The sequence below is a fragment of the Neovison vison genome, chromosome 8, assembly GCF_020171115.1.
Source record: "Neovison vison isolate M4711 chromosome 8, ASM_NN_V1, whole genome shotgun sequence".
Taxonomy (NCBI): domain Eukaryota; kingdom Metazoa; phylum Chordata; class Mammalia; order Carnivora; family Mustelidae; genus Neogale; species Neogale vison.
The window spans coordinates 56503488-56531289 of NC_058098.1; the positions used below are offsets into that span (position 1 = coordinate 56503488).

General features: G+C 56.0%; 1 protein-coding gene across 3 annotated transcripts in view; it reads left to right on the forward strand.

Moving 5' to 3' along the window:
• The window catches only part of TTC7A (tetratricopeptide repeat domain 7A), a 117889-nt gene extending 94409 nt beyond the window's left edge, over positions 1-23480 (forward strand). For 2 of the 3 annotated variants that reach the window (XM_044263650.1, XM_044263652.1), the window contains 4 exons: positions 125-222; positions 1755-1892; positions 9277-9479; positions 21226-23480. In XM_044263650.1, the coding sequence (XP_044119585.1) occupies positions 125-222; positions 1755-1892; positions 9277-9479; positions 21226-21447 (661 nt within the window). In that variant the 3' untranslated portion in view covers positions 21448-23480. The remainder of the gene's footprint in view (positions 1-124; positions 223-1754; positions 1893-9276; positions 9480-21225) is intronic. The other variant, XM_044263651.1, reaches the window with a different exon arrangement.
• Positions 23481-27802: the final 4322 nt, after the last annotated feature.

Below are 27802 nucleotides of genomic sequence, written 5' to 3' on the forward strand. Positions count from 1 at the left end.
GTCCCGCTTTGACTCAGTTCCCTGCCCTGAACTCTCAGCCCCAGCGTTGGCCTGGCACAAGGCTCCCTTATTCTCCCTGCCAGCCCTCCATCTCACCAGGGCCTGGCCTTCCCTTGCCTTTCAGAGGCCTGGAAAAGGATGGGAGCCTCGGCGAGGGCATCACCCTGAAGAAGCAGAGCGGCATGCACCTGACTCTGCCTGACGCCCATGATGCAGACTCCGGTAAGAATGTGCCTGTGGGCGGGCGGCTGTCTGTGTGGTTTCATGGCTCAGTCTCGGCCCAAGCACAAGTGGGGAGAGTGGCATCTGCCCAGCCTGGCCAAATCCACCCTGCTCCCGGGCAGCTGCAGCCCAAGAGCCTGGTTCTGAGGAGCTAAGGAGCTGCCGCCGGGCCCCTTTCTGGCTGGCTCTGGGGTGGGAAGTGAGCAGCTAGAACAGGCAAAGGAGGGACCCTGCCTCCTGGGTGGGGGTGCACCCAGAGGAGAGCCAGAGTGGAGAGACAGCTTTGGAGCCCAGAAACCATCTCCCTGGAGGCTAAGCTTGAGGCCAGGGTCTACTACTAAAGTGTCCTTAGTAGATGGAGTCAAGTAGGAAGGAATGAGCTGAGCTTTGATTTATAACTCTAAGCTCAAAGTGGACTGTTTCAATGAGGATGCGATGAAAGCAGGATGGCCAAGGCACAAGAAGAAGAACAGGTCACAGAACAGAGCACGAAGGAGTTGCGTTTGTGGCATTGCTCCTTCTGTCCACTTGCGGACATGAGCCAAGTGCGCCTTTGTTGTCCCTGACGGAGCTGGACTGCCCCGGGCCAAGCCCCACACCTGACTCGGAGGCACATTGAGGGGCACTGGGCTGACTGCAGAGCTGCTGACTCCAAAGCAGGGATGGTGAAGGGGGGCCCGGCGCCCTTGCAGAGAAGAGGGGATGAACCATGAGCAAATGATTAGGCTCCATGGGCACTCATCTTGGAAACTGAGACCATCTGGGAGTGCCCTGAGGTCTCCTGAGTTTATTGGAGCCTTTATTGCCCCAGCTAGGGGTAGAAGAAACGGCTTGTGTTTCATCTGCATGTGAAGTGTAAATGTCAAGAGCCATATATCCTGAGCAGGGACCCGAGTCACTCAGAGCTGCCGGGGCGGGGTGGGGGGTGGGGGTTCTCCAGAGCCACAGGGGCCCGCCGAGCTGCTGCTACCCAAGGATTTGGCCCAGCGCAGCCTTGAATGGGATCTTTCTGTAGAAGAAGTAGTAATATGCACCTGGGAAAAGAGAAAGCAAAGAGAGAAGGGAGAAGAGAAAAATCCTTCAGTTTCACCCCCCAGACCATAGTAATGACCTCTAAGATCTTTCTTCCAGGCCCCTATTTCTTTCTTAGAAAAACATGATCGTACCCTTTTATGGCTTTTTTTTTTTTTTTCCCCACCTAACTGTGTGCCGTGAGCACCCTTCTCCTTCCAGCTCTGTGCCTCTGTGCCATTCTTGAGATGGCCGCGGGGTCTCAGATGATTAGCCCTGCATGGATTTTGATCACCCCCTGTTGTTGGACATCCGGGTCATTTCTGTTCTCAGTGTCACAGGCACTTTGGCCAGCGTCCAGGCCTGTCTTCTTTAGTGATCGACTCCTCGGAGTGGGCTTGCTGCCCAGCTGCCCCTTCTGAGCTCCTCATCCCAGTCGTGGCTGAGGGGCCAAGGAGGGCCCTTCCCCGTGCATCTGTGAGCTGGTGCATGACTACTCAGCCGCCTCCCCTCTCGTTCAGCAGGCTCACGGCACGCATCCTCCATCGCAGCCTCCCGGCTGGAGGAGGCCATGTCGGAGCTGACAGTGCCCAGCTCCGTCCTGAAGCAGGGCCCCATGCAGCTGTGGACCACATTGGAGCAGATCTGGCTCCAGGCTGGTGAGTGTCCCCCTGCCCCAGTGACACCTACCCACCTGCCCGAAGCCTCTCAGAGCCGTGTCCTGCTCTGGAGTTGGGGGGGCTGGTTCCTGGGGCTGTGAAGACCCCTGACAAGGCCTATGTAGACCGTAGTGCTCACGGAAAGGTTTAAGGATCCGGAAACTGGAGCTCTAGTTTCAGCTTGCTCTCCTTTCCTTGACCCAAGAAGAGTCCCTTCATTTGTCTGACTGTGGGTTTCCTTCTCCACCACATGGGGACAGGGCCTGCCTCGGGGGGAGGCTCTCCAGCAGCAAATACAAATGTAAGAAGATTTGAAGAAAGACAGTGCAGATGACTAAGAAGGCTTTCTTAGTCTCAAATACAGGCCCCGTCCGTCCTTCCTGCCCACCCTCCGCTGAGTAAAACTAGCTCAGACCCCAGAAAGCTCATGGAATTGCTGGAGAAGAGATGAGGTCTGGGGGTGTAGTTCATGATGGCAGAGGGCTGGTAACCCTGAGGTGGCCATTCAGGTGACAGTCCCTCTTGATAGGTAAGGGCATCACTGCTGGCATGGAATGTGAGGGTCGGTTTCTATTGGGGACACAGACAACCTTGGGATCACCCAGGGCTGGGTTCTAATGCCAGCTCCCTAGGGCCCATCCTGATCTAAAATGAGCTCATGGCTCCGTAGCTCAGGGGTTAGAGCACTGGTCTCATAAAATGAGCTCATGAGTAAAGCAGTTGGTACCGTGTGGAGCACATAGTAGGTGCTCAGGGAAGTTCCTCACCGATTTTCTGGTTACCCTGATGGGAGCCCATCTCTCCCCAGGGGCTGGCACCTACACCCCCCACCTCCATGGGAGACGCAGAGGAGGCTGCAGGTAGAAAGTTCCTGAGCCGAGCAGACATTGCAAGTTAGAGGCAGAAAATGGTTCACTGGGAATCTAAGGCTTTCCACTCCCTGGATTTCACATATGGGCCCAATTACCATGCAGTCCTCCGCCTACTCTCCCACCTGAGTTTCTGAATCTGGGGAAAGAAATCGGACCAGGTTGCACAGGCTAAACAGGGAAGCATTTTAATAATGCAAACATGGCCCAAGTTAGTGTATCAGGGTCCCTTAGGAGGCTAGGAATATGTGAGGGTCATGCTCCCCAGCCAGCTTGTTGTATCCTAAGTGGCAAGAGGAAGGTTGAAACTCCAGAGGGATATGAAGCAAGCCCTCCCCTTAGGCAAGCAGGCCCCTGTCTTCTTCTAAGACATGGAGCCAGCCCGGCTCCCAAGAGGCACACTGGAACCCCAGCCCGTCCATGTGCCTGGGGTAGAAGGCTGCACCCACACGGGGCCTTCACCATGTGGATCAGTGAGGTGGTGATCAGATCCCGGAGTTGTGCGTTGTCTACTCTGGAACTCCCAAGGTCTTCATTTTATTGCTGTGCCTTGTCTTCTACCAGCAGCAAATGAACATGTGTTTGCATTCCACAAGCCTGCTTTCCATGGTTCAGGTATGCGGCTTTATGCTCCGGGTGCTAGTATGGTCTCGTAACTCCAGGAAGGTTAACTTCCTGAAGCTTATAATCAGACGTGGGAATTATCAGTATAAATACATGTCCTTCAGTAATTTGCACATTAGCCTTTCTTTTCTGGATGTTATCCTAAGATATTCAGCCCCCAGAAAACTCTTGAGAACAAAATCTGAATGCTTTGAATGTGGCTGCAGGTAAGGGTTGGGCAGTGTGGTTTGGTATCAAGAGACAGGTTTGGGTGTGTGTGACGGATCCAGAATCGCAGGGACTTCTGCAAGGTAGACACTTTGTTGTCCTTTCATAACAATTCAGAGAAGGTGCCCTTGACGGGATGACAGCTCTGCTCTCCTGGTCCAGGGACCCAGGTTCCTTCCATTGTGTGGGCTCTGTTCTCTATGGGGTGTCACTCTCACCCCTGTGGCCCATTCACCTTCAGCACATTCACCTTCCAAGGCATAACTAGCAAGAGTAGGAGAAGGGGACAGTCCCTCCCTGTAAGGATTTAGTGTGAAATTTGCATACATCAGTCTCCATCATGATCCATTGGCCAGAACTTCGTCACATGACCACACCTAGCTGCAAAGAACTCTGAGAAATGTCGCTCTCCTGGCTGTCTGTACACCCCATGAAAAACCAGGGGCTCTGTCATTATCGGAGAAAGGGAGAAGAGACTGAGGGACACATCCAGAAAGCGAAGTAAGAAAGTGTCCCAGGATTTCCCTTCTGAGCGTGGGAGGATTCTGGAGCGTCTGCACTCCAGAAGCCATCAGCAGCAAGCATGTGCCGAGCACTTAGGGAATGAAGGGCTGCTGGGACCACATCCCTGAGACAAAAACTTCTCCCTAACCTCGTCCTACCTGACCTAGGCTGAGAGTGTCTCACTAGCATCCCTACCCCCACCCACCCCAACTAATGATTCCAGCCCCTACAGCAAATGCACAGGAAGGGAAGAATGTCCTCCTTTTTCATTTCCGAAGGAGCTCGTCCCCCAGCTTTCATTCAGGATGAATCACACCCTGGGCTATTGCAGCCACTTAGGTTGGGAGATGGTACCCTTCCTCTCCTAACTCTTGTCCTCCTGCCTGCCCTCACCAGGCCTCTGTCCTATTCCAGTTATATGTGACAAACATCACAGGGGGCTTCCCCTTGAGAGATGAGTCCCGGGAATGTTGCCTCTTTGGCAGTGGGTCCGTGTGACCGTGGCACAAGGCCTCACAGATGCCCCCCATGTCCACATGTCAAGAGGTGCCTTTTGGAAGAGCAAGATGGCCCATCTCCCTCTGTCACTGCAGCTCGTGTCTCTGGGAGCTAATAGTGTGCTGGAGGGAGGGAGAGAGATGTAAGGAAGGGTTCCTGTGCCCTGGAGGTCCAGGGCATTCCTAGGCAGCCATGGGCTTTCACTCGGTCTGGGGAAGCTGACCTGAGTCTCAGCTCCCAAATGCCAGATTCACAGCATCTGGGCACTGGGCACAGAGCCGCAGCTGCTAAACAGATTCGTCAAGCAAGAGCCAGTACAGCCCCCCGTCCAGGCTGGATCTATGCCCAGAGAGCCTGTAGGATGGGCAGAGCACCTGTGCCCAAGGCAGCTCAGAGTGGGGACCACCTATGGAGACAGTCCTCAGGAGGTCCTGGGCACGGGTAGGTAAAAGCTACCCTGGCTGTGAGCTGGGCAGACTGGGGAACTGGGGTGGGGTGGCCGGAGCTGAGCCAAAAGATCATCTTCATCATAAAATTATAGTCAAGGGAGGGGCGCCTGGGTGCTCAGTCAGACATTCACATGTCCGACTCGGTTTCGGCTCAGGTCGTGAACCCAGGGTTGTGAGATCGAGCCCCGAGCCCTGTGTCAACGCAGCTTAAGATTCTCCCTCTTAAAAAAAAAAGGGGGGGGGGGAGATCCTCTCCCTCTGTCCCTCCCCCACCCTTACTCTCTCTCTCTCCCCCTCCCACCTCCAAAAAAAGAACTACAGCCAAGGGAGCAGCTCTGCCTTACTCTTGGTCCCACATGCTCCTCTTGTGCTTTTGTTCCCTCACCTCTCATGCCTTTCTTCATCTTCCCTCACACTCCCCTCCATCCCAGCTCCCCGCCCTTCTTCCTCCTGCCTTCTGTGCCTTCTTCCCACGTCCCCTCCTCCCTTGCTTGGGCTTTTTCTTCTTCCCTTCTCAGCGGCACCCCCACCTCCCAGCTGCCACTCGGGGATAGGAAGTTGTGAGCCCAGGCCCTGCAGCTTTGACTCCCTTGTGGCCGGAGGAAAATCGGGCCCCTCTCTGGGTCCCTGAGGTGGAGGGTCTCAGACCACCTGCAGAATGCCTTTAGACCTTTGGATTCTCTCTTATTCTCTTGGTTCCCTAGCTGCCTCTCCCCTTCCTTGTCTGCCTGTCTTCCTTCTCCTTTATTCTGGGTGTCCATGTGTCCTGAAGGTCTGCTCTGTGGGGAGGACGCTTGTGTCCTTTAGGGGGCAGTTTTGGTGATCCTCTCTGGAGGCCAAGGCTAGCTAAGGGCCTAACCTTAACTTCTTTCCTGAGCTTCCCCCTGAGGTCCCTCTGCCTTTAGCCTGGGTGCCCCTCCTTTCTGAGGTCTTATGGAGGGTCTTCAGGAAGCACCTCTCACGCGGGGAGGCCCCTAAAAGGCCACCGACCTGACCCTGAGCCCTCCCTCACCCTGCCCCTCTGCTCAGGAGGAGACCCCAGGGCAAGGCCCTCCCTGCCAAGAGTGTGTGCAAATAGCCCATCGAGAGTGGGTTCATCCCCCATCCTGGGGGTGGGATGGGGCTTGGCTCTGACAGAAAGACTGGAACCAGCTCTGGGTGCGGGGTTAGATCAGGATGCCTCAGAGAAAAAATAATAAAAGGGACTGTTGCAAAGCTCCAGGGAACAGATGTTTTCCATTTGGAGCCTGCCGGGAGCAGCACAGAGGGGGGCGGGTGGAGAGAGATGGATGGAAGAGGGAGGAAAGCTGGGACACAGAGGCAGGAGGGGAGGTCAAGGGTAGGCAGACAGGAAGATGAGAGGAGTGGGGAAATCGGGATGGAGGGGGAGAGAAGGCGCTGAGGGGAAGGGAGAGACCCCTCCGCGCTGGGGACAGCAAGGGTTGTTTGCCAGGGTGGTGGCCCGGACTGTGAGAAGCCAAGTCCGGTAACAGGGAGCACTGCTCCAGTCCTGGCTGGGAAGAGGCCGGGATGGGTGGGTACCTTGGGGCCCCAGCAGTTAAGGCCGGGAGGTCAAGAAATCAGGGCAATGGACGGGCACGGTGCCACGTGCGGCTCTTGCTGGAGCTGATGCTGGCTGGCTGGGGAGCACCATGTTTGGTAAAACAGTTGCCCGGGGACGCTGAGGCTGGGAAGAAGGGGTGCCCTGCAGCCCCCAGATCTGTGGGTCTGGCTGCAGGGCAGAGGCCCCGCCCTGGAGGCGGAGTGTGCCAGGGACTGTGTGCAAGGCGGCCAGGAGCCCTCAGGAGACCTCACTTCGCTGGCTCTGTTCTGTGTCATCTGGTTTCCTGCCTAACTGGTAATGAAGTCCATCGGACCAAAGCAGCCCTACCTATTTTTCCGGGCATGTTCTTTGGTGTGTGGCCAGCCCAACAAGGCCCAGGGACCCGAGGAAAGAGGGAGGTGGGGATCCTTGTAATTGAAATCTGTTGATATGAAGGCACTGGGAGGAGCCCCCAAGGGAGAGAAGAGAAACAGCCTCCAGAGACAAGGACTCAGAAGGCAGGCCAGAGAGTTGTAAACAGTTTAATGAGCAGGGGCAGGATGAGGCCGGCAGGTGAGCCGGGCCTGCTGGGCAGTGGAGGGCCTAGCCTCTGAGCTGAGCTTCTGAGCTCCTGGTGGTAGAGGAAGCAGCCTCCCTGCCCCCAACACTCACACCTTACACTTCCTTCTGCTTCTCCCCTTGCCCCCAGTAACCCTGGGGAGTTCGGTTATGGAACTCCATAGAAAGGGGCATCTGGGCTGGCACAGCTTCCCTTCTCTGTGTCAGTCCAACTGCCTCTGTGCCTTCAGGCCCCAGCTCAAATATTTCCTCCCCCAGGAAGACTTCCCTGACCACACCAGCACGGCTGACCTGACTCCTCCTGAGTGCCCAGAGCTTTCAGAATTGGCACCTGTCATTACATTGCCTTGGCTCACTCCAGCAGTTTCGTTGCTCAGCTGTCCCACCTCCCTCCACCTCCACTCTTTCCCCTTCTCCTGGAAGGGCCAGGCACATGGTCAGTACGTAATAGTTGCACACTGGACCCTCACTTACGAAGCCAGCCTGCTCAGAGCCCCAAGCAGCAGCTCCGGAAGGGAACACAGCAGCAGAAGAGAGGGAGGAGAGCCTAGGTCGGGCTAGACAAGACCCTGAGCTCCGGCCAGCCCTCCCAGCAAGGCCCTGGCTCAAAGCCTGCCCTTCCTGGCCTCACCTTCCCATGCTTTCTGCCTTGGGACTGTGCCTCTCAGGCTGTCTATGGGAACAAGAGCCTGAGTTTCTCTCTGGCCTGATAATGGGGGCCTGGCTCCTCTGTGTTTACTTAATTCTTCCAAATTCTCATCTCCGCCAGAGGAAAAGAGTCCCCTTGCTGAAAAAGGCCTCTGTCGTCTTATAGGATGTGGCAAGCTTCTTGATTACACAATGAACCTTAGGCAACACTCATGCTGATTACCCCAAGTGCTGTAGGCTGCAGTCAAGGCCTTAGGCTTCCTTCCTGCAGCTTGTTGGAACAGGAAGACGTGATGCCTGGGTCCGGCTTTTCCACCTCTTTCTGGGAGCTTCTTTGGGGATGTCTGTTACCCACCCCACCCTAGACCTAACCTGAATTAGTGTAACCTCAGCCCTTGGCCAGTGCTAGGAACAGCTCCTGGCACAGTCACCAGCCAGGCTCTGCGTGCCCTTCTGTGCTCCCATCTGCGCTCGGGCACCAGCCCTGGGAGGGGCAGCCGAGCCCGGGGCTGCCAGGAGAGGAAGGCTGAGCGGGCCACGAGGCCGAGCTGCCCGCATAGCCAGTCTGTTTCTAAAAAGTGCCTGTTCTGGGTGTGTATCTGTGCAGTGTGGATCTGAAATATGTCTTTATGTGGGTTGGCCTGGGATCAGAGATGGCCCCATTTTCCAGTGATCTAGGGGATAGGACAGCTCTTCTGAGCTTGTTGGTGAAAGGCATGAGCATCCCCTGTTCTCTTGCTGTGGCAGAAAGCCCTGAGCTTTGGAGGGAGGCTGGAGCTGCTGGAAGCCCAGTGCTGTCTTGCCCCTTTCTATGGAGGGACTGGAGAGAGGTACACCCCCCTCCCCCGCCCAGCCTAGTTTGTTAGCACAGGGCCCATGAGAGCACCGTTTGGGAGGAGTAAGTGAGAGAAGACACTTGGGAGCAGGCTTTGGCCCGCTATCCGTCTCCAGGAGTGTGGGCCTTAGGGAGAATGCACCTGCCTCATCCTGACCAGCCTCCATCCCTACACCCAGCCTCATGGTCATCAGGCAGAGGGACACTGCAGAAAGCCACTGACCTTTACGCATACCACTTGTGCCCCCACTGCCAAGCTTGGAAGTCAGCCTGATGCCAACCCCAGGTGCACAACAGACTCTCCCTGTGGCCGTAGGCAGCTTCCCTACCCTCTCTGTACCCAGTGAACCCCTCCCTGAGGCAGGTTAATAGAAGTGCTTGGTGTGCAGGCTGTCGTGTTGGTGGAGACAGTCTATGCCTGATACCAAGCGAGCCCTCAGAAACCGTCCTGTGCTGTTGCCCCCACAGCCTGGAACCAGCTGGGGCCCATGCTGCCGTGACTCCAGGGGAGGTTCCCATCACCTGAGACCCTCGAACTCTGGGGGCTTATGGTCAGATGTGGGGAGGGGGCCTCTGCCTCTGACTTTTCCTCCCATGGTCACCTCCCACCGTCCTTCTGGTTTCGCAGCTGAGCTGTTCATGGAGCAGCGACATCTCAAGGAGGCAGGTTTCTGCATCCAAGAGGCGGCAGGCCTCTTCCCCACCTCGCACTCGGTACTCTACATGCGGGGCCGGCTTGCTGAGATGAAGGGCAACCTGGAGGAGGCTGAGCAGCTGTACAAGGAGGCGCTCACAGTGAACCCTGACGGTGTGCGGATCATGCACAGCCTGGTGAGTCAGTCCCCAGCCCCGAGAGGGGCCTCGGGGACCCTCCTCCCCTCTCACCCCCTCTACCGTCTGCGTGGGCCCTGTTGTCTGCAGGGAGGTGGCCCCCTACCTGCTCTGCTGGGAGAGAGCAAACCGGCTTGTGGAGGCAGGCCATTCCCCTTCTGTCAGAGCCTGCCTGAGTTGATGAAAAATCTAGGATGGGTTGATATTTATGACTTCCTTTTTGCTCTAAGCTTCTGTAAAGCAGTGTAACCCCAAAGGGATTCCTCCTCAGCTCCTTGTCCTGGACACTCCAGGCAAAATGCCCGGCTTTCTGGGAGTCCTCGGGCCCTCGATGCTCACTGGGCTACCGCTCCCACTTTAAAGGAGCTCCGTGTCTCTTTGCTGGCATTCAGGGGATGTCATGGGTGGGCTGTCACGGCAGGCCTTGCTCGAGCACACATGGAAAATGGCCCCTGAGGGGGGAGTAAGAGGGCCCAGCAGGCCCCAGTCCTGGGATGTGACACTAAGGACTTGGGTGCCCACGGTTCGGTGACTTTTCTTTGGGAAGGTCTGGAAGGCTGGGAGTAGGATGCTGGTGTTCTTGGCTTGGCCTTGCCATTCTCTTTCCAGGAGATCGTGAGCAAGTTGGCCCCCATCTCTGAGCCTCGGGTTGACTTATCTATGCAATGGGGATTCTCTGGTGCAGGAAACATTTATTGAATACCTGCTCTGACAGCTGGTATAGTAGACCGGCGAGATAACTGGTTTTCCTTCCTTTCCTTGGTTACTTTTATTTATTTATTTTTTTCTTAGCTGCTTTCAGAGAGCAGGCTATCAGGATAAATGTAATGCTCGGAGAGTGTATAGGCGTGTGTCAACACAGTGATTTTTGAAGTATAATTTAGGAACATCCCATTAGCAACACAGTGTTCCCCTATCAGGGTGCAGGTCCCACCTCAGATGCCCCAAATGAGCATCCTCTGAGGGAGGGCATCCCCAACATCAGCCACATGCAGAACATAGAGAGGTCAGAATGACCCCAGATGGCTGCAGGCTTATCATGCCAAAAGGGTTCTGATTCCTTCCCGAGGAGCAGCCACGGGGAGTTCGATTTCCGCTCTGTGTCAGGAACGACAGTATAGCTCTCAAGAATAGGAGAAGTACAAGCTTAGGAGGTATCTGGAGAGGTCATTGCCAAGAGAACAGAAATCCTACTTGGGGGTGGAGCCGGGCCAGGTCTTTATAGGGTCCTTCCCAACCCCAGTAACCCCTGAAAACAGATTAGAGCCTCCCAGCTCAGCTGTTATTCCTGCTGCTTGATTTCTTAAAGGATGTCTGCCCTGGGCCTGTGCGAATGTTCCGCATCAGCTGAAGACTGCCCACGCGGTGACGTCACACCCTGGCCTGCGTTCCCCTCCACATGGCCGCGTGTTGCCTTGCAGTCTGCTCAGCAAATGTTTGTTTTTTGCAAGGCACATCCTCCTTCCTCCCGCAGTTCAGACATTAGCTCCTGTGATAGATGCCTCCCTAGGGGTCCCATCCAGAAACTTGATTAGGGAGGATGTGGGCAGTGTCCTTAGGCCTACAGCCAGGCAGAGAGACATCTGTCTTCTCCTGCGTCTCGGACCCTAAAACCCAATGAAGTCCAGTAACAGGTACGATTTTGAAATAACAGTGGCCCATTTTTCATTTATGCTCATTATTGTTTGTAGCTGTTTTCCTGAAATTGAGGCCAGTTCCAGAGGCGGGTTTCCATGGTAACAGAATAGCAGCCCAGAGTGGCTCCCTATAGATGTTTCTGAAATGGCCCCTGTTCCCTTCCCCCGGGGTGCCTGGCTGAGGGGATGAAATGAGAGCAAGTCAGAGCCGGGAGTGCCCATTGTTAAAGTCACAGGCAAGCAGAGGGGCGGTCAGCTCTGGCGTGGGCAACCCGTTGGCTTTCCACACGTTCTGTTCCTGCTGGCAGCCCACACATATGCCTGGAGAATAGCAAATTTCAAGCCTGGAGAAGATTTATAAAGCCCTCTTTGCCCAAAGACACAGGAACACCTTTGCATGTTGATCTCCTGCGTTCTCTGATATAAGTGTCTTCCCCAGGCTGGCTGCAGGCTCAGGACCTCTGGGATCTCATCCTGGCTCTGGCTCTAATTCACTTGGGTAATTAAGGAAAAGACATGCATAACTTCTACATTCCTGATGTCTCCTTTGGCAGATGAATAATAATTTTTGTCGTTCCTAGACCAGTGCTAATCACAGGATGTGACGTTTCTAGAGGTCTTCAGTGCAACATCAGAGAAGGCAAACAGCATACAGGCCCCTGCTGTCCAGTTCCTCACCCAGTCCAGACATTGCTAATCAATCACAGCACTTTTTCTCACTGGCAACTGGTGTGAACTTGGGATCTTTTTCACAATGGTACAACATGAGGGAAGCCACTCCCTGGCAGTCTAAGTCAACTTGGCCTTTGTGTAAGGGATTCACTGTAAAAATAGTAGAGAATGAGAGAGACCCATCAGTTGTCTCAACCTTTGTGAATTCTGGAGGTTGGTGCATCCTTGGGAGAATTATCTGGAGAAAGGAACATGGAAGGAAACTGGTATCCATCCCCTCCCCATGCAGTCGTTTCCAAAGCAGATTCCCAAGGACGATGTCCTGGCCTTGCCACACCACTGTGTTTCTATGAGGACATCAGCCTCTGATGGGAGCAAGGAGAGGAGAGGCACCCCTCCTCTGAGAGCATAGCCACCCATGGCCTGGGCTGGGAGAGCTCTGGATCCCTTGGTGAGCTGTGTGGGTGCCGGGCTCCGCTTTATAGTCTGGAGAGCAAGATCATAGAATACTAGGAGCCCCGCCTCACGGCCTATCCCTGTGGCTGTATGCATGGGACAGGAAATGTGGGGACAGGCCAGAGGAAGCCTTGGGGAGTGTTGGGCTACTGCTCCTGGGAGGCAGACATTTCTAAGCACATGAACTTTCGCCCAGAAGCAGGTTCTCTACTTTCCCAGGCCTACTGCCCACCACCCCCGCCACCCCCCCGCCCCGCCCTGGCAGGGATGGGAGGCCTTTCCATGTGGTTCAGGCTCCATGCTGGGCTCAGCTCAGGCTTTCCCACCAAGCAGATGGGATGGACACACCAGCTTAGCTATACCTCTCCGGTGCCCATGAGGAGTCTGTGCCATCAGGCCCTGGCCCTGTAGGCTACCTCCTCCACAGGGCTCACAGATGGCCAGCTCACTTCTGGAGACTGCCAGATGCAGAAAGAAAAAGCCGTGCTCCCTACAGATGAAAATTCCCATCGAAACCTCAGGAGCAGGTCCTGACCATCTTTGCCAGCTCCGTCTTGACCTCCCTTTCCGGTAGCCAGAAAGCCTACTCACTCAGCCTGGGTGTTCAGCCCTGAATTTATGGGCAAAAGCATCCTGTTAAGAAGGGAAAACCTGAACTTTTCTTGCCCGCCCTGAAGAAACAGGAGAAAGGAAGCATGGCCCTTCCCAAGATCAGCAGAGGTGTTGGCCCCCAAGTGACACTGTTCTTTGAACTCCACGGCATGGTGGTGAGGAATCCGCGGCAGCAGCCCTCTCTCTCTGAGCCTGTCTCTGCCCCGCTGCCTCCCAGAAGGCTTTCTGCATATCTGAGGGAACAGAGACGCCCGGGGAAGGCAAGCAAGCCAGAGCGACTGATAGAATGGTCAAGCCAAGGAGAGCCTCCGAGGAAGACTTCAGTCCTGGAGGGTCACTAGCCCTGGCCACAGATTGACTGTTCTCCCCGCCCCTTGGCGGAGCCACATGCATGGATGCTTCGATGCAGGCTGTCTCACTGCGGAAAACCCTTGAGACCCTCAGCTGCAAGTAGATAGGCATGCCGCCTCCCCACCCCCCGTGTTTGTGGGCGGCACCCCACCCTGCTTTCCCAGCCACAGGCTCTGGGGTTTCCTGGCACCTCTCTGGCCAGGACTCCCTGCTCCTCGTTGGCCCCTGCCTGTGGTCATGCTTCCTTCTTGGGACAGAGTTCCAGGCTTTGGTTGCCCAGTCTCCCCAGAACCCTTTCCTCCGCAGGTCCCCCAGCCCCAGAGGGAAACTGCCCTGAATGAACTTTGGCTCCTGTGATGTAATTCATTGGGATATAATTTCTGAAGCAGTCCTGGCCTCATGACCCAGCCTATTCTTCCTCCAGATGCCCCTGGAAAGACAGGAAGACAGCGTTTCTGTCATCTGTTGCCCTGATGAGCATGTGGCAGTGAATTAGTTCCCTGCACTCGGTGCCTCTCGCTCCCAGTGTGGAGCTTGCCGGCTCATTTCTCTGGTGCATTTGGGGTTCAGGGGCATGGCCATAGCATGTGACCGGCCCCATTTGGCCCCGGAACCTCTGGTCCCTCTTTCCCCAGGCTGGGGCTTGCCATAGCATCCCCCATGCCCCAGAAGCTGCCCACCACCATCCTGGCCTCTCCCAGAGGTGGGGCCTGAATCAGCCAGAACCTGGTCTCTGGCCCACCCTGCCCCACCCAGGCCTTTGGCTCTGGGTTGGGCCCCTAGTAGGTGCTCCAGGAATCCCACTGCAGGCTCTGCTCTCTAAGGCCAGACAGGTGAGCTCTGGTGGCACAGAGCACCTAGAGGGCAGGACTGGACAGGAGAGATGACCCACCTGACACAAAGAGCCGGCCCTAACAGCCTTCATGTTCCAGGGCTCTTGGAGATTACTTCCCTCACTGGCTCTGTTTTCCCTTCTGTCTAATGGGGATAATAATTTAGGCCCTTGTGACTTCCAAAGAAGCTTTTAGCGTTCAGATGACCTAAGTGCTGTGAAAAGATAAATCAACATGCATTTTTGTCACCATTTGTGTAAAAGACTTGGTGGCAGAGGGCCGAAGCCTGAGCTCAGCCTTTGATTGAGGATGTCAGTCAAAGGATGTCCCACTTTGGAACATCTAGTTGTCCAGATTTCCGTGGGCTGCCAGCTGGGTGCTGAGAAGGGAGGAGGGGGAGCTGGGCAGGGACCAGGGCCTCAGAGCTACCTGTAGGTTGTGTTTGGGGCTGGTTGGCTGGGGTGGTATTTAAGCCCTAGAATCAGAGCCAGCTTGTGTCTGGAGGTGGGAGCTTGGCTCTGAGTCTCATGGACCTGGACCAAGCCCCCCTTTGCCTATATTACTGCTCCACCATGACCAAGTACCTCAACCTCTTGGCACCGTAGTGTTCTCATCTGGAAAATGGTCATCACAATGCCAAACACCTAGGTCCTCTGTTTGTATTCAGTTAACTAATTCTGTAAGTTAATGGCCCAGTAGTTGGGGTGACTTTTACCTTTTCCATGCTGAAACATGGCTCCCAGGCCAGGATCAGACACTCGTGGTTTGTAGAGGGAAGTAGAGGCCCAGAGCCAAGCCCCAGAGATTCACTGTAGCAGAGCCTCTTGGGTCCTCACTGAGCCCATCAGATGCTTCTGGCCAAGACAGAGGTGTGCAGGACCCCAGACCCAAATGCCCTGTGCCTGGTACAGGAGTATCCACAGTGCAAGGCCAGGCTGACCTTAGCTGAGAGCAGGGCTCAGTAGGCCGGAGACTGAAGCGAGGGCGAGAACCATTTCCAGGCTGGTCTCTTCAGCAGACGAGGCCTGCTGGGGACCTGAGACTGCTGGGGAGGAGGAGCAGGAAAGGCCAGGTTCTGGGGAGGCCCTGCTTGGCCTTTTGCTTTGACCTCTGTCAGGCCAGGCTGCTTCAGCCTGTTTCCTGACTGGAAGGAGGAAAGGTGTCCTGAGCAGCTGCAGAGTAAAACCCAGTACCTGGCCCTCTGAAGGTTCCCTGGTGCCAGCTGAGGCCAGTAAGCACACAGAACGGCAGGGTTTCTGGTTCCTGGGGCCTGATGCCGTGGGGTCTTGGACACCCCACTTGCTCTAGGCGTCTCCCTCCTTGTTGGCTTCCTGAACTATGGCAAGTAGCTAGGAGGGCGCAGGCAGCCGGGAGGAACGGGAAGGCCCAGAAGTCTTGTGCTGTGTGGTGCTGTCTGTGCAGGAACCCTGAGTCCTACACACACACACACACGTGTGCACACATGCTCACAGCTCCTCTCCATAGAATCTGCGTCTGCCCCACCAGCTCTGATAGACAGGGAACATTGCTCTATTTGGCAGGAAAGCTCAGTAGGAACGTCTTGTTGGCCATCTGGTCTCCTAGTGCTGTTGTTTTATTCTGAGTTCTCTCTCTCATCCCTCCCAAGTCTTGCCTGAGGACTGCATTCCCTGGTGGGAAAGTAGAGTGGAGTGGAACAGGAGGGAGAAGGGATTTCTGGAGGCTCGCTGTGTGGGGCATGTCCCCCAGCGGTGGCCTCACCAGGGTTCAGGCCCCTGCCTACCCACGTCATTCTTGGGCTGGTGCAGCCCCCAGCCCAGGCTCAGAGACCTTCAAGAAGGTGAAGGCAGGCTCCCTTGGCTCTGGTTCAAGACTTTGGGAAAGCCTTGGGCTTAAGTGTGGGCTCCTGAAGTCCTCAGCATCCCTGATGAGGATGTGGAAGGGAAGCCACCCATCATAGACTCTGATCAGAATGATCGTTAAGCACTTTTGATGTAGGAAAACATTAGGGTTTGAAGCCAGCGGCCAGAAAGAATTCTTGAGATGTCTTTGGTGCAAAAAGGTGATTTTATGAAAGCACGGGGACAGGACCCGTGGGCAGAAAGAGCTGCACTGGGGTCATGAGGAATGGCCCATTATATACTTACAAGTTGAAAGGAGGTTAGGGATAGTGTAAGTCTCTAAGGAATTTTGGAAGCAAGGTTTCCAGGACCTTGAGCTATTGTTGGGGAAAGGTCATTTTTTTACCATCTAATGATGGATATCAGTGGGCCTTATGCTTGGGGGATGATTGCCAACACATATCTTAGGTTTAGAGATAAAGGAAGTTTCCAGAGGAATTTTTATATGTTAAAGTAGGCTTACAGTATCCTGGAGGGGAGGGGTCTGACTAGGATTGCCTTTTGCCCTTAGCAAAGTGACAACATTGAGGCAGCTGAGTCCCTAGAGGAAGTTCACTCTGTTTCAAGGACTTGTCAATGGGCTGTAGGTGGTAAGGAAATTCAATAAATTTTCTTCTGCCTTTGTTTCCCACATCATTTTTGGCTTAATTTAGCTCCAAAATCAATGGTCTGAAAGACTCCCTGATGGGAGGGTACAGCAGGCTCCAGCCTTCCCCTTGTCCAGTGGGTTAGGAGCCCCCTCCCCTCAGCTTCACCTCCCATCCAGAGAAGGGAGCTTCTGCAATGGTGCCCCCCTCACTCTTTCTCACAGGGTGTTCAGCTGGAGCACCCACAGTCCGGGCTCCTGACGGAGGCCTGAGGGCCCACCTATGCCCTAGAGTGGGCAGAGCCTCCAGAGGCCCAGAGCCTGAAACCAGCCCAAAATGTGGGAGGGGAAAAGGCAGAGCCCCCTGGGAGGTGATGTGCTTTCTCCTCAAGCTAGTGTTCACCTTTGAGTCTGTCCATGGCTCTCTGAAGACATACAACCCCACCACCACCACCAAGAGGCCCACTGGTGTTCAACATCTCACCTGGGGGTGTGGGGGTAGGCAGGAGCCTGAAGGGAGGAATGGGTTCTGCCACACGATCACGGCTGCCTCTGCTACCCCCACCTAGTTGGGCTCTAAGTGAGTCTGTTGGCCTCTTCGGATGAAAGCCTAGGGGAGCTTGTCAACCAGATGTTGGGTGGGGTCTAGAAGAATTTGTGCCCCTTTTCCCAAAAGGGAGGTGGGACCAGCCTGGGGCCTTGGAGCTGCCCCAGCTCCAGGAGGGATGTGGTGCTCTGTGGGCTCTGTTCTCAGCCCGGAGAGACACCTCATTCGAGTCTGGTTGGACGGGTTGAGGCTGACACCTGGGAGAACCTGGCATCCGGAGAGGGCCTGAGCGCCTCAGCTCCGGCTGGAATGTGGGCCTCCTCCGCAGGGTGTGTCAGCCTCAGGGTGGGTGAGGGGAGCAACCTCAGAGGTGGCCCCACCCCAGGCTCCTCCCTGCAGCCCAGGGTCCCCAAGTGGAGGGCTCCTGGGACCAGGAGGCTCCAGCAATGATTCCCTGCTTCCCAGCTGGAAAGGCTGTTACAGAATCCCAGGAATGTGCCTTGAGCTCAGAAAGAAAATTCCCAAAATAACTTCTATAAATACTTGAGGGAAGGGACTGGGAGGGAGCTCTCAGCCTGGCCTGCAGCTGGCCTAGTGCTGGGGGCTGCTTCCCAGGGTATGGCCCCCCCATCCCCAACCCAGAAGAATAAAAAGACACATACAGCCGAGACCTTCCTGCTACCCCTCCCCTCTTGGCCAACAATGTCAGGCACTGAATTAATGAGGTGAGATGGTGTGTAGTAGCAATACTGAGAAAGGAAGGAGCGACCTGTCTTCTCCTTCATCCCCATCCCAGGCTACAGTCTTTGTACCACCAACCCCCCCCCAAGAGAACCTTATCTTCCAACAGGGAGGGCCCCTCGGGCTGCCTGTCCCTGTGGCCCTAAGCAGGTCAGCAAACACGCACACCTCTAAGTGCCTCTGGTATACCTGGCTCAGAACCCAGGACCCTCCCACCTGCACTCTATTGAGCTGCTGTCTTGTGGGGAATAGCCAAGCAGGCAGGAGCCACGGACCCTCCCCGTCTCAGCCCAAGATGGCTTGCACAAGAGAGCCCACCAGTAATGAATCACAACTTCAAGGCGATGGCGTGGCCAGGAGGTGCTATCCTGGGAGGCTTGCTGGAGGAGGAGGGTCCTGGGTAGTTGAGATGAGGCCAGATGTTCCCTCCTCCCTGAGCTCCAGGAAGGGAGGGTAGGAGGAATGAATGAAGTTGGGAATTTCCGGGGCCTTTCCCCATAGCCCTGCCCTCCCTGAATGTCTGTAACCTTGGTCCCCTCTCAAAGGTGTGTTGCTCAACAGCCATGAGCAACTCGCACGTTGCTTTCCGACTGCTGCGGCCGCCTGGCTGTGGCGTCTCCTAGGTGAGGGTCAGAGGCTGAGTCACCTACTGGCAGGTCTGGTTTCTCTTGGCTCAGGGTGCCCCCTGGCCAGAGTGGGGAAGAGTCATCGGGGACGTTTGGGTGGAACGGTGTTCCCGCCATCTCCCTGGAGACCTGTTCTCTGGGTGGCTAGGGTGGGGGTGCAGGGCAGGGGGTGGTGATGGCAGGCCCTTGGCACAGCGCCAGGCTGGGGGCAGAGCAGGTGAGACCTCACGTCGTCCTGAGGCTGGCCCCGCCCAGTTGTCAGGCAGCAAACAGCTCCGAGTTGCTACCAAACACGAACAGGAACAGGCGGGTGTCTCAGGCAGGTGGCAGCAGATCCTGTTACAGGCCCTGGGCTTCGGGGCCCCAGCCTGACCCCAGCCCGGTGTCTCCTTTCAGGCTCTGAGGTCAGCACCCCAGGGTATGGGGGATGTGATCCAACCCCACCTCAGTCCCGAGTCTTCGTCCACAGGGAGCCTTGCCCTCTAGAGAAATCATCTTCTACTCCTCACTCTGACAGGACTCTCTGCTCATCCTGGGGACGCTTCCCGTTGCTGTCAGCACACTGTGGGCCCTGCTTACATGATTGCAGATTCATCCTTGCAGACTCTTAACAATTCCCTACCAGGAAGTACCATTCTGTCCTCTGGTTCACAGATGAGGAAACCACAGCTCAGAGAAAACAGGCCAGTGGCCCATGGTCGCTGCACTTGTCAGTGGCAGAGCTGGGATTCCAGCCCAGCCTAGCTAGGTCTTCTGGCTGTGGAGTCCTGGCTCTTTTCTCTACAAGAAACATGCAGAGAAGCCTGCTGCAGACCTTGAGTAAAACCAGCAGAGCAAGACACACACACACACACACACACACCCGTTTAGCCTGCGGCCACATCTGGCCCCTTACCAAACACCCACACACTGCTAGAGATCAGGGGTTTTTGAACTCCTTTTTAGCGGTAGAGCCCTCTTTTCAAACAAAATCTCCCGTGGAAGCTTGATCTAGAAAACTGAGTGTGTAAACCCCACAGTGGCCCCGCCCCCACACCGTGAGGCCCCGCTGGCCTTCGCATCTGTCCTCTCTTGCTCCTTCATGGGCAGGACTCCCAGGGCGCAAACCTTCCATTTTTGGTGCTTAATTTTGGTGTCTGGCGGCCCGTCGTCTCGCCCGCCTTCCCTCCTCCCTGTGGGCCCTGTTCCATCGGTTGCTGCTCAGGGTCCAGCTCCCAGGCCATGCCGGCAGCACAGCTTGGCCCAGGGCCCTGCTGGCCAGACTGGGCGCTGCCCTCCACTCCCGGGCGGCCCTGAGTCAGCACGGCTCCTGGCCGGCCCCGCCCTGCCTTAGCTCCCCTGCCCTCCACCCCATCCATGGGGCTCCCTGGGGACAGCTTCTTCCTGTCCTGAAGAGGCGAGATGAAGACCGCTCCCCCTTCCTTCCCTGTCCCCACCCCCCAGGACCACGGCCAGCACCTTGGGAGAGGGAGAGGCTTTGCCTAGGGCTGCCTGAGTGCCATCTTTTACTCTTGCCTCGCTGGTTCTGTTCCAAGCCTCAGAGGACTTTAGGAAATCGGGCATGTGCATCTTTCCCGGTGGGTCTCCATAGCAACAGAGGGCCTAACTCTGAGGAGTGTGGTGAGGAGGAAAATGTTCCAGCTAAAAATGTACATGGCCATCAGTGGGCGGGCGCCCGAGGGGGGGCTCCAGGAACATAGAAGGCAGCTCCTCTCCCCCAGCCCAGCCCCCGCCTGTCCAGGAAGTCAGTGTTAGGTTTTACCTCACATCTTTGAATGAGTGGAGCCTCCCCCCAACACCCCCGTGCTGCCATCCCATGCTGCATTTAAGGGCTAGGACACAGATCAGTGGGATGGAGCAAAGCAGCCCTTCTGGGACTGGAGGCCAAAGGGGGGTCCTGGTCCCCCACCCCTTACTCACTACCCTATGCTCCCACCTCCCTGCACCCTTCCCCAGTATGAGTGAAAGAGGACATAGAAGGGACACCATCCCAGTTTCACTTCCCAAACTTCTGTGACAATTCCTGTCACTTCCTCTCTCTGCCAGCAGGGTTGTTAAAGACAAACAGCAGCACCAAGCTTCCTAGCCACCCCTGATTCGTCTACCAGAGCCTGTCCTATCCAGCAAACACCCTCCTGTGACCCTCACCTGCCAGGCCGGGCTGGGATGGGCCGTAGGTCCCAGGACCCAGATGTCCCACCAAGACCACTGCTGATGCAGGCCAAAGAGCTGTGCCCCCCTCCCCCCAACACACACCCATAAGCTTAAGGTTCTGCCTTCAGGTTGTAGAGTCTGAAGCCTGCCACACACATTCCTTCACACCCCTGGGGGGAAGGGTGGCTCCACAGGGCAGCAGCAAAGCCTCGGGGTGAGAGACCCACTGACTGAGAGCTCACACATGCCAGACCGTGTTCTTCGAGTGCTTTCCATAACTGACTCGTGCGAACTTGACAACCCTAGGATGGGCACTGCAGTCTTTCCCACTTAGAGCTGAGGAAATGGAAGACCAGAGAGGGAACTTGCCAGCATCCCCAGTTATAATGGGCAGGCACACAGTTGGGTCAGCTGACTTGAAAGCTCGTCCTCAAGGCTGGGAGGGACGGAGCTCCCATGGTGGGTGATCCGGGGGCCAGGGCGGGGACAGGTACAATTTGCATGGGTTAACGACAACGGTCACTTGATGGTTCCCAAGGCTGAGACTCTGAGCCCTCTCACTGGTGGCTGAGCTGCCCCCTTGCCCTGATGGCTAGGATGCCCCTGCCACAGGGCGCCCTCACTAACCTTGCCCTGTGCTTGCCCCCCCAGGGTCTGATGCTGAGTCGGCTGGGCCATAAGAGTCTGGCCCAGAAGGTGCTGCGGGACGCTGTGGAGAGGCAGAGCACCTGCCACGAGGCCTGGCAGGGCCTGGGCGAGGTGCTGCAGGCCCAGGGCCAGAGCGAGGCTGCTGTCGACTGCTTCCTCACTGCCCTTGAGCTGGAGGCCAGCAGCCCGGTGATGCCCTTCTCCATCATCCCCAGAGAGCTGTGACCTGGCACTGCAGCGGCAGGGTGGGAGGGAGCTGCCCTAGGGGGCGGGAGGCAGGCGGACACAGGCAGGCAGCAGGGAGCACAGGACAGGGGAGGTGTGGGGCCTCAGGGAAATACATCTCTAGGGAACACGTCTGCAGGCTGCAGCCCTAGTTCTCCTCGCCTCCCCCACTCCAGTCCTGCTTTCCCTCCAGGGCCAGCTGGGTCTGGGAGCTGCTCATCTGGAGCCCAGTAGACCAGATTTGCATCGAAAGCAAATCCCTTGCTCCTTGGGATTCAGACCGCCTTGGTGGCATTTATGAGGAAGGAAGTAGCTGGGAAGTCACATCAGCAAGGGAGCATCTGCCCCAGAGTGTCTGGGCATCATCTCAATGTGCAATAAGGGTCTGGGTCTCCTAAGTACTTCCCCCCACTGTCTAGAAGCTCCCATAGTACACCTGCCACCCTCCACATCCCCTATCCTGGGTTGCCCAGTGACTGTGCAGAGGTGTTGGCCTCGAACTTCAGCTCCCTGATCTCCAGCACCAAAGATGAACCCCACAAACTGCTCTCTGACTAGGTCAAGAGGGTTTTCCCCAGTTCCTAGCTCAGTGCCTTGGGAGATGTCTGCTTGAACCCTAAGTGACTTAGAGTCTTGGTGACCAGACTTGCTCTCTGAGAGCGCAGGTTGGGGAGCCTCACAGTTGAACTTCACCTCTACCTGTGCCTCTGTGCCTGGGAAGCCCTAGGGCCCTGATCTCAGCCCCAGTCTCAGGACTGGGTTTTGGGTAACTCTCAGGTCTTGCCTCAGGCACTCAGGGCTTGAAGATTCTGCTGGCAAGTGGAAAGAGGATGGGATCTCTGGGTTCCTCTCCCAGGTTTGAGCTATTGCAGGATGCTCCTCTTTACCCCATGAGGCTGGTTGGGCCCCACTGCTCTTCCTCTCTGCTGTCAAGTGCCTTTGGGGCCTCTGGTGCCTGGCCAGAGGCACTGAGCACCGGCCCTAACTCCCCTCCCATTTCTGCCATGCACATCTTTCTGGAACCATGCCCCAGCCCAAGCGGCCTCCTTAAACCCTAGGCTGTAGACCCTAGGATATAAACATGGCAGCTGGACCCAGTTCTTCCTCACACGTTGCATCAACATACTCCTTCAGGCCTTGGGTTTCTGGGCAATGGGTACAATGCAGAACCCTCTGAGATAATAATATGCAGGTGGGCAGTCTCTGGGACTGACCCCAGTACCTCTCATCCACAGTCCATTTCCACTACAGGCCATTTGGTCCCCCGGTGCCTGAGGCCCAGTGAGGACTGTAGTCAGAGACCAGTGCAGGGGACAGAGCAGATCTCTGTCAGCCGGGGACCTGGGGCTGGTGGGTGGGTATCTGCCCTGGTTCCCCCAGCTCTGCTGCATTATGGTCTTGGAATTCTTCCCCAAGAAGTTACTCCGCCCCCCTGGGGTGGCGTGGGGTGGGGTGGCCTTATCAGGGAATTCCTTTTTTATCTGCACTTTGGGTTTTACTTTTAAAGCTCCATCTGGTACGTCTCTCTCATCTTAAGGTGTGTGGAAAGACGGGATGAGGGCTGCCCTGCTCGGCATTGCCCAGTCGCTCCTCAGGGAGAAGGGGCTGTCGGATACCCACCCTCCTCACCACACTGGCTCAGCACTGCGCACCCCCGGGTGCCTCCCAGAGAGGGCCTGCCCCCTCCTGGCTCCCCGCACCACAAGGGACACAGCAGAGGACACCAGAGCCTTCACTGCTTAGTTGAAGGATCTCTGTCTCTCTGTGTGTGTATAAATCTAGATATATAGATATATATATGATAGAGATCTATTTTTATTCTGAAATTCTGTTAGAAAAAAACCTAACGAGAGACGCAAATGCTGTTGATTTGCCTCGGGATGCCCAAAGATTGGTAGTTGGCTATTGGTCACGGGACAGGCACCAAATGCATTTCTGCTGGCAGCATTCCTCTGGAGGAATCCTCTGAGGGTTGGGCCAAGTTGTGGGCAATTTGAAATAAAGGTCTGGAATAAAGAGATCCTTGGAAGGAATGCAGCGTGTTCATTTCCTCCAATAGGTACCCCAGAACAGGCTTTGAGTGCTTAGTGAGGAGGGAGTGTTGCAGGAAGAGAGGCCTGAGAAGCCATGAGTGGGGAGGGGTGGGGAGGAGGAAGCAGGGAGGGGTCCGGGAAGAGACTGGTGGGAGCAGGGGGAGATGGGGGGGGTGTTAGGCAGGTGCTGAAGCCTGGAGGGGACTGGAAGGAGGCAGTTGGGGAGTCTGGGTGGGGCCGCCAGAGTAAGCTTCCCCTCCGCCTGCCACTGTACCTCCCATGGGCCTGCGCCTCCGGCTGCCTGTGGGCACTGCGGGTGGCGCATCTTGGGTACCTGGAGAAGTACCCAGAGAGAGCTGCGTGCCGAGGGTGCCCGCTGCATGCGGCCTGACCAGCCACCTCGCCGTGAAGTCCATGCCAATGCGCTCCTAAAACACGTCACACCCATGCCAGTATACCCCGTATCGAAGAAACATGCATCGCAATCTGGAAGGATGACTGGGGTTTGCAGAGAAGCTCTGTTTTCTTTGTGTGCCCCATGGGATCATCAGGTGCACCCCCAGAGCTGCAGCCACTCACTTGGAAGAGAGTGGGTACCAATCTCGCCTGGCACAGGGGAGAACTTCCCACTCCCATGGCCTCATGGAGGTCCTGCCTCCTCTGCCCTCACCCTCAGCCCTATTCTTGTGGGGACAGCCTTGCTGATCCAGGGAGGAAGGGCCTTTTTTGGAGCTGGTGGGGGCCCAGCTTCCCTTTCACTGTGATGCTTTAGGAAAACACATTCAGTCTGCAGTGATTAAACAATTGGTATCATGTTACTACTTTCACACCCTCACCACCAGCTTGAGGACCCTTGCAGTGACTAAGACTGCCTGAGGCCACACGTGGCATCACCTGGTGCGCCAGTCCTGGAGAAAGGTCTAGAAAGCTCTCCCTACAAAGAAGAGAATGGAGAAAGGGAGGGGAGGCCTTCCTACTCCGGACACAAGTTGACCGAGGTTGGTCAGATGTTAGAGTCAGGCAGTAGTGGAGACTCGAGTGTTTCCTGACCCCCAGCTCCCATCTGCAGACCTCCCCTTGTACACACACACACACACACACACACTGTGTCCCATCCATGGTGCCAAAACAAGGGCTGTGGTCTGGGGACAAGACTCAGGATTGCATAGTCGCCCCCATGGACCTCCAGCACCCCTGGCAGGCTCTGGGACACAGCCCTTCAGTATTAATAGTGTTTATCTACAGGCATAAATATGAATGGAATTTCAGCCACGAACACCCAGACTCCTTTCTGATACCAAAGAGCTCATTGTTGCATTCACCCCCCCACCGGGCTCTCGGATGTCATCACCATGCAAATATTTCTCAGCCTTGGGAAGCTTCCAACTAAACAAACCTCCCCCAGCCCATGCTGCCAGCTCCCGATGGCAGCCCATAATCAGGGAGCCTCACACATGAGCGACCTGTGGTGCCAACCTGAAGGACTGTGGAGGCTAGGAAGGTGGTGATGGAGAGAGTATCCCGTCTGTCCCCTGCCAGAAATTCCTTGGAATTTTTATCAGACTGTTCCAGTTGCAAAGGACAGAGACCCCTGGAGGTCGCTCCCAGAGAGAGACAAGGGGTGCTTCCAGGAGCCCGAGAACAGTAACTGTGGGGCATGGACCTGGGGCCAAAGCAGCCACAATCTGGCTTCTCTGATGGCATCAGAAACCAGGCTGGGCTCAAAGGCATAGCTCTAATCTGAACTGGCTCATCTCTTAGCAAGAAAGTGACAGCCTTTAGCAATGCTCTCCTTGCACTTGACAATGTACACACTTGTCGCGTTGCTCCTTTGGTAGTCAACCACCCTGGGAGGTGGGTTCGGTCCCCATGAAAGGTGGAGAGGTCATGGTGCCCGAAAACCTAGGTCCTGGCCTACAGAGCCAGTGCTCTGGCCACCGGCCCCCTTCTGAGGACCCGGCACAACACCGACTCATAGACCCTTGAGGGAGAGCCACAGGAAGTGCCTGTCCCCGAAGCAGCATGTTGGTCCCTCTGGGGTCCATGGAAACGTGCATCACGGGGGGGCCTCTATTGCAGCATTAAAGGGGGCGATGTAGGTCTGGGGTGCCACAGCCTCACCCCACTGGCTGAAGGCTTGGGCCCCGGCTTTGGTGAGGAGGAAGGAGTGATGCTCAGTGCGTCCTGCTGCTGTCGCCCTTCTGCGGCCAGAGAGGACACTCCTTAAGTGGAGGTCCCTCAAGAGGCTGGAAGGTCCCCAAATAGCAAGAGGGTTCAAAAGATGCCAGGCAGCCCGGAAACATGACGGACTCGCCACAGGAGCTGTGTGCGGGCCATGTGATGCCACTGCCCTGCCTGCCGGGACCATGTGACATGGCGGGGGAGGGGGTGGTCCCCAGACTGGTGCTGTCACTGTTCTCCTGTTCTCACTCACTCTCTGATTCTCTTTCTCCCTTAACTGTCATTGTGGACTTTGTTTTAAAGCTTTTATTTATTTGTCAAAGAGAGAGAACGCTCGCACAAGCAGGGAGAGCAGCAGGTAGTGGGAGAGGGAGAAGCAGACTCCCGGCTGAGCAAGGAGCCTGATGCAGGACTTGATCCCAGATTTAACACTGACCTGCTCTTTTATCCTCTGTCCCCACCCATATGCCCATTGGTCGCTCATGTTCTTCGGAGCGTTGTTTTCCTCCAGCCCCAGACCAGGTACTCCCCTTGGTTGTTCTGTCTCTTTCGTTTCCTTTTGCCTCTCTTTGCCTTTCGGGACACTGACATTGCTAAAGGCTGCAGGGTGTCTGGCCTCTGTGATAGGAGTGTGGGATGGTGGAAGGGGGAAGCAGTGGGTGGGGGAGGAGAAGCCCTGGGTAAGGGGGAGTAGGGAAGGCAGCTGGTGGGGAGGGGCAGGGAGTGGGGAGCAAGAATGAAGAACAGGTGAATCTTCCTGAAGACAGAGCTCTCAGATAGAAAGAGGGAAGCCCACTCTCCCCCCTCCTCTGAAGGGCCAAAAGATGGTGGAGGCACTAGCGCTCCGTTCCATCCCGAGCAACCTTTCCAGCTCCAACAGCCCGACTCTGATGTCAAGACTCCCCATCTGTAACTGTGATCTTAATCACTTTGGCTGGTGGGGAGGGCAGAGGAAGAAAGAGGCTGTTAGAGGTTCCCTTGCACGCTGGTCTTGTGCCCAGGGGCCCAAGGCTCACTACCCGCCCCCCACCAAGGGCCAGGGCTCAGTGGCTGTGGGTGGTGGCCTCCCACACCGCTCCCATTCCCCAGGGGCTGCCTTGAGAGCACCCTGCCAAGAGTGCAGGGGCTTCAGGGGCCTGGCCCCATGCAAGCTGGGGGTGTGTCACAGAGGGGAGCTGGGGCCAGGGCACTGTCCTGCATCCAGGCAGCTTCTCTTAGCTTGGAGTAGCACTCCCTCGGCTTTGCTCTCTTTCTCCTCCTTCCTTCTTCCTTCTGTGCCTCTGTAAAGTCTCCTGTGGCCTCAAAGACTCGTGCCTCACCCCCACAGCTGCTCCACCCCTGCAAGTCCTCTTCCCAGAATACGTGCGGGGGCTCACTCTGTACCCCCCTCCTTCTTCAGGACCCAATTCCCATACCTTCCCGAAGCATCTCTTCCCCACCTCACACCATCCCGGTAGGTGACACTATCCCTTGGCAGAACAATCAGGCAGGCACAGGCCCGGGGGATTATTCTTCCTGAGGGCAGCCCCCCATCCCCACACACTTGGCTTCAGCTGTGCCTACATGTGCCTTCACGAGTGGGACCGGCTGGACTCTAGGGAGGCTCTCCTGCTCCTGGAAGACTTGGGGTAGAAATTCGGAGCAAGGCCAGCTTGTCTCCTCCCACAGGCTGACCTTAGCTTTCCCTCTCACCTAACCCCCATGCCATCCCAGCGCTTTACCCTGGGGGTGGCTAAGGCAGGGGCTCGGCAGAGGGCCACAGGCCTCCCGAGTCTCCTGTGGCTGCTCAAGGGCCTGCAGTTGGTCCCAAACCATTTTATCTTCTTCATAAATTTACATGTGTATTTAATCCTACTCTACAAATTAGTGTAAAAATAAGCATCTTCGCCATTAGGATCTTCACCTGCATTGTAGATACGTGGATCATTGGACACAATTTTCCACACACTTCGTTTTCATGTCCATATAAGTTATTTAAGCCTGGGCACTTTGACTATACCTGAAACTAATATAACACCGTTGGGGTTATATTATATGTTGGGGCGCCTGGAGGGCTCAGTTGGTAAAGTGTCTGCCTTCGGCTCAGGTCATGATCTCGGGGTCTTGGGGTCGAGTCCCGCATCAAGCTCCCTGCTCAGCAG